General features: G+C 63.8%; 2 protein-coding genes across 2 annotated transcripts in view; one reads left to right on the forward strand and one right to left on the reverse strand.

Annotated features, from left to right (window-relative positions):
• Nucleotides 1–431: 431 nt before the first annotated feature.
• Nucleotides 432–4,570, reverse strand: H696_05173 (hypothetical protein). Its single transcript, XM_009499029.1, has 10 exons — nucleotides 4,355–4,570; nucleotides 4,166–4,262; nucleotides 3,708–4,054; nucleotides 3,155–3,584; nucleotides 2,938–3,008; nucleotides 2,762–2,875; nucleotides 2,220–2,629; nucleotides 1,717–2,039; nucleotides 1,098–1,612; nucleotides 432–931 (listed from the first exon to the last, which is right to left on the reverse strand). Exons 1-10 carry the CDS (start codon nucleotides 4,422–4,424, stop codon nucleotides 486–488), a joined length of 2,823 nt encoding a protein of 940 aa, XP_009497304.1. The 5' UTR covers nucleotides 4,425–4,570; the 3' UTR covers nucleotides 432–485.
• Nucleotides 4,571–5,308: 738 nt separating this feature from the next.
• Nucleotides 5,309–5,677, forward strand: part of H696_05174 (hypothetical protein) — a 1,616-nt gene continuing 1,247 nt past the window's right edge. Inside the window, exon 1 of the mRNA XM_009499030.1 lies at nucleotides 5,309–5,355. The gene's annotated coding sequence lies outside the window, so the exon portion shown is untranslated. The remainder of the gene's footprint in view (nucleotides 5,356–5,677) is intronic.

Consider the following 5,677-nt stretch of genomic DNA (forward strand, 5'->3'; position numbering starts at 1 on the left):
GTCCTGGGGTTTGTTGATGTCTAGTTTGGGTAAACTTGACGAGGACACATACTATAGAAATGATCCCTAGAGTACGGTCGACTAAAGAAATATCCCCTGGAACGGCAGCGCCGGCGGGCCCCCAAAGGCCACGTCCATGATCCGCCGGAGGCGAATTCAAACTTGCGCCCTCTGAAGAGCACCCAACCCCCGGGACTCGGCCCGAGCGGCCCTGGGCGCGATCGATCGCCCAAACCGCCGCCAAGGACCGGCCACAATCAGCCGATCGGCCTGCGGCCCGGAAAGGCGGCCAGCACAACAGGCCAAGCCTTGTGTTGTTCCCCGCCTCCGCCAGCCCCCCCCCCCTCCCCGCTCCCCGCTCCCTGCTCTCCGCCATCGCCCTTCATTGTCTTTCTGTCGGTGGGTCCCTACCCCCGGGCGGGGCCCTGTGGTTGTCAATGCGTCTTTGTCTATTTTTTTGGCTCCACCAAGCGGACGCATCGTTGTCACCGGTCATCAGCGGCCCCATCGCTGTCCGATTCGATGTCGGGCCCCGGGTCGGACTCGGCCCCAAGGTCGCCAGCGGCATCGGCTCCGACCCCGGCCCTGGTCCCAGGGCCGGTGTCATCCGGGCTCGACCACAGAGCCCCACCGCGCGCAGCCCCTTCTTCCCCGACCTCGTCGTCCTCATCTAGGTAGTAGGAGAAGATGGCATCCTCGTCCTCCTCGCCTGAGAGCCCATCCAGCATGGTCGGTGTCAATGCCGGCGCCAGGGTCCCGCCCTGTGTCCGATGCATGGAGTCACCGAGATGCTGCTGTGATGGCGGCTGAATGCCGAAGGCCAGGCAGGAGGATGCGTGAAGACGATGCTGATCATCCGCCGACCCGGCATCCGTGTAGTAGAACTCGTCTACCAGGTCGCCCAGGTTAAGGAAGTTCAGAATGCTGATGGCTGTTGGCCGGCGAGGAGGAACGGGCGCGTGAGTCAACTTGCAAAGATGGGCCCCCAGCAGGAGCGAGGGCGAGGGCAGAGAAGGAGAGCAGGAAGAAAAAAAAACCCCAACTCCATGCACAGACACACACACACACACATGAAGAAAAGGAAAAAGAAAGCGCACCGGCCTCACAGTGATCCTGGTCCGGGTCGTCGGGGAAGTTTGTATGGAGTGTTGTTGACACGCCAGGTGTCAGGCCAGCCCCAAAGCCGAAAGCGCCACGCGAGCGCTCCACAATTCCCAGCGACCGGGCCGATGCCTCCATGATCAGGATCACCTCGATGGCATCACCGATGGTGACTTCGGCGCGACGCATGAGGCGCGCATGCGCCTCCGACAGACGGATCAGACTCTCCAGCAGGCGAAGGGTCGTGCGCTGAGCGGGCGCTCCGCCACCGCCGCCGCCGCCGCCGGCCCCGGTGTTGTTGCCGGAATGCGAACGCTGCGCCTGGTAGTACGCCCCAAGAACCCGCGCAGCCGGTGGCGTCAGCGACGGGAAGAGCGACGTTCGCACATGGCTGAAGTAGGCCCTGAGAGTGGTCAATGGCCAGGCCTCCGGCTCGGCCCCAGCCTCGGGGGAGGCCAAGCCCGGTGCCGCGGCCGAGGAGCAATTCCTCAAAATGAACCCCGACACCGTCCTGTGGATGGGAAAAGCACACGGAAATGGCATGCTCACCGGTCAGGAGAAAAAAAAAGAGCAAGCAGGAGCAAAGAAGGGAAGGCGGCAAGACATGGAACGCACTCATCCCACACCTGCTCGCCACGATCACACAGGACCATCACCAAATCAAAGCGACTGATCAGCGGACTGGCGATGGCCGTGTTCATCTCCACCGACAGGCTGGGGTCGTACTTGCCTTTGGGGTTTGTGGCTGCCAGGATGGCGCAGCGCGCGCGCAATCGACACACCATCCCGGCCTTGGCAACGGACAGGGTCTGCTGCTCCATGGCTTCGTGAATGGCAGCCCGGTCATGCGTGCGCACCGAGCCAAACTCGTCGATGCAACACAGACCGCCGTCTGCCAAGACCAGGGCGCCAGCCTCCAGAGACCAGCCGCCTCCCTCCTACGAGTGTTGGCCGGGGGGGGGGGGGGGGGGGGAGAAAAGGACGAGGCCGAAAGGAGAGGGCAATGCTTAGTAGGGCGTTCAAGCAGCATCAGGAAGACGAGGGAGAGAGAGAGGAAGCAAGAAGACAAAGGGCCGGGATCGGTGCAGGGGGATTTCGTTTCGGTCGCCCGGACGCACTCGCACGGCGGAAACCGTCAAACCGGCGGTAGTGGTTCCGACACCGGTGGTCATCACACTGCGCGGGGACATCTTTGCTGCGAATTTGAGAAACTGGGATTTCCCGGTGCCCGGGTCACCAATCAACAGAAGATGCGAATGTCCACGCAGACGTGTGCCCCCCATGGCCGCCGAATCGGCGCTGAAGGGATCAGCACCGTCGGTCATGCGGCCGTCCTCCCCGCCCCCGGGGGCTGGGGCCCAGCCATGCGTATGGGGAAGATTGGGGTCCGCCGCGCCGGGAACAATGGACCCACCGGGGCCCTGGGCCACGCGGGCCACGCCGCCAATCAGGCACAAAGCTACCGACAGCTTGACATAGTACAAGCCAAAGGTTTGCGGGCAGATGGCCGAAATGATCATATTCCGGCCTTATGGGAACCATATGCATGTATGTGTGTGTGTGTGTGTGTGTGTGTGTGTGAAGAGTGAGAAGGGGGGCGGCAGAGGGATCAGAGTGAGGGGCGCCCCAGAGTGAACATGCCGACAGGCATGGGCCATACCTGCAAGCGGCTTCGCCGCAAACTGTTCCCAGTGCCTGCGAAAGAGATTGGCCTGAATGGGAGTCATGCTCCAGCCAAGTGACTGCTGCTTGTTGCTGACCTCAATGTGAATGGCTGGTGTCGGGTGAGTGTGCATGCCGCGCGACATGGCGGCAGCCAAACAAAAAGGAACATACCTCGGATGAATAGCTCGATGGTGCACCGGGAGTCCGGGGACACCGGCCGCCAGCGGCGCATCACAATGCCGCTGTTCGATTTGAGGGAGGGGAGGGGGGGGGTATAAGAAGCTTGCAGGGTGGGCTGCGGGGAAGAGAGAGAGAGAGAGACAGAAAGAGGGAAGGAAGCAAAGGGGGAAAGGGACAGGAGGCAGAGGGGTCCCACAGTGGGACGCACGTAATGACCACATCATCGCCGGCCTGGCATGAGTCCACCAAGGAGTCTTCCACGATGACGGTGATCGAGCGCGGGATGGCCCCAATGGCGCTGGTCGCACGGCGACCGGCCTGCTCCTGCACGCGAAGCTCCTGGATATCACGACACCACTCGCCGGCCGGCATGTCGCCCTGCCCGCCGGCGCCAAACCCGCCCGTAGGGCCGAAATCGCCGGAATCCTCGCCGGCCGAGACAATATTAAACTTGTTCCCCGGGCAGCCGCCCTCGGCGTCGGCCAAACCCCCGCCAGCGGCCAGGCACTTGACCGGGCGCGAGATGGCAAAGTACTGGGTGATGTCGGCCTCAACCATGAAGCGCCCATGGCACTGGGCGCACTCGAATTCCCGCTGTGTAATGAGCAGCTGGGGGGCACCGGTCTTCACAACGGTGGCTGGGAGCCCGAATGGGCCAAGGCAAGGTGTGGGGGCCGCGGGAGAGTCAGGACCCGAGGGCGCATACAGAGCCACCAGGAGCAGGGCACCCAAGCAAGGATGCACGTGCGACAGAGACGAACCATCGATCGCCAGCAACCGGTGAATGTCGTCCGTCCGGGGGATGGAGTCGCGCCGGAGCTCCGGAAACAGATGGACATTCTTCAGCCGGAGCATAATGTTCGACTTGACAGACAATCGTCGACGATTGGACGAGAGAGAGGCCAAACTTTCGGGGTCCAGGAGATCCAGGTCCCCGGAGATCTCCGAGGCTGCGGGATCCGGAAAGGCCGCCGGGTCATCGGCCGATGGCTTTTGCACTCGCGTCTGCGCCACCACCAGCGCCCGAGAGGAGATGGGGAAAATCTGCAGAGGATAGTTCACCAACAATGAGGCCAAATTGGCCTGGTAATCAAGGATATCCCGGAGGCTGTCCAAGTCGGACCGATCGTCAGAGGCACCGAAAGGGCGAGAGAGAGAGAGAGGGCATGGAGGGCAAGAAGGAAGCACGGAGGGGGGGGGGGGCGGAGCAGAAACATACTCCACCAGCAGTGAGTAGTGCTGCGAGGGGTCCGGCTCGGAGAGAATCCGCAAGATGTCATGGTGGTAGCGGTCGACGAAGAAGCTGGAAAAGGAGTCTAAGGAGCGGCGCGCACGTCAGGAAGGGCAGGCGCAAGGGAGAGGAAAGCGCCTACGGCAGGCATGCGCATGCACAGGCCCGAGGGAGTACCAATCAAGGGGGCCGTATCTGCGCCGCCTGGCGGGCAGAACGGATTGACGAATGAGAGGGACTCTCTCATCGGACACGCCTTCACGTGCGCGTCGGGTGGATCGGTGGCGAGGGAAAGCGAGGAGAGGGAAACAAAGGACCGAGCAGAGCATGTATGTGGGTGACTTCTCCTCCCCGCAAAGGAGCGACCGGCAGGCAGGTGCCCCTTCACTCGGTCGATTTTCCGGGCATGTCTCCTCCTCACTGGGGGATTGGGCTGGCCGATCTAATGGTGCCCTCCCTCAGCAGGGGGTGGGGCAATCGGACTGATCGGCGGGCTGCCTGTCTACACCCAACGGACGACCCTGGGTGGCGCCATCCCGTTCTTCGGGAGCACGCAAATGGCGTTATGGCCAGAATGCCTGGGTCCACTGGCAGAACCGCTGACAACCACAGGGCGTTCGCCACACATGTTCCCCCTCCCCCCCCCCCCGCCGTTCCCCGCGCCCGGTTCTTGGCCTCCGGCTGGGCACACGCGCGTATCTCGCCTTGTCCCCCTCCGACCAGAGAGTGCCAGGGGAGAGGGGGGACTTGAAACCGCGGCGCCCCGCCAGTTCATGAGGCTCCTCCCCCGCGTGTGCATCGTGGTCTGCCCAGTGGGTGTCCCTGCTGGTGGGGTTGAACGGCTGGCAGTACTCCCCCCCCCCCCCCCGGGCCCCAGCCCCTCGGGCCCCATCGCCTTGGGCGTGCGTGGCTCGAACCTTCCCCGCTTGCGGCTGGCCGATACACCCATACATGGTCCCGCCAGAGAGCGGCCGGGCAAGGGACCGGGTGGCAGGCCCCGGGCCGCCGGGAGGGGGCGGCTGTCGCTTGCAACCTTCCCATTTCCCCGCTGGTTCGGAACAGCACGCGTGCGGCGCGCTTTTCCCTTTCTCGCGTGTCCTCTGAAGACGGTGCCTGATGTCACTCCCCGGGGCTCGGGCTCGCGGCCACCCCCTCCCCCCCAACACCTCTTGTCGATTGTACCTCCTGCTCGCCCCCTCCCTTTTGCCCATCTTGCTGTGCCCACCTGCCTGCCGGCCTGCCTGCTCGCCTCTTCGTCCGCCCGCCCGCCCGTCCGCGCTCCTGCTTTGCTCTGCTCGAGCTCGCTCCCTACTCCTTCTTGATGCCGCAAGTTGCTGGCGGTCCTCTCCTCCGCCAGTCAACCGCATCCACAACACCCCCTTCCCCCTATGCAGTCGCACTCACCGCCTTTTTCTCGCTATCTGCCTGCTGGTCCGCGCCCCCCCCCCCCCCCCCCCTTGGCCAAACTACGTGTCCTAGCTCGTCGCTGATCTTGGGACC

The sequence above is a fragment of the Fonticula alba genome (assembly GCF_000388065.1).
Source record: "Fonticula alba strain ATCC 38817 unplaced genomic scaffold supercont2.9, whole genome shotgun sequence".
In the NCBI taxonomy this organism is placed as follows: domain Eukaryota; order Rotosphaerida; family Fonticulaceae; genus Fonticula; species Fonticula alba.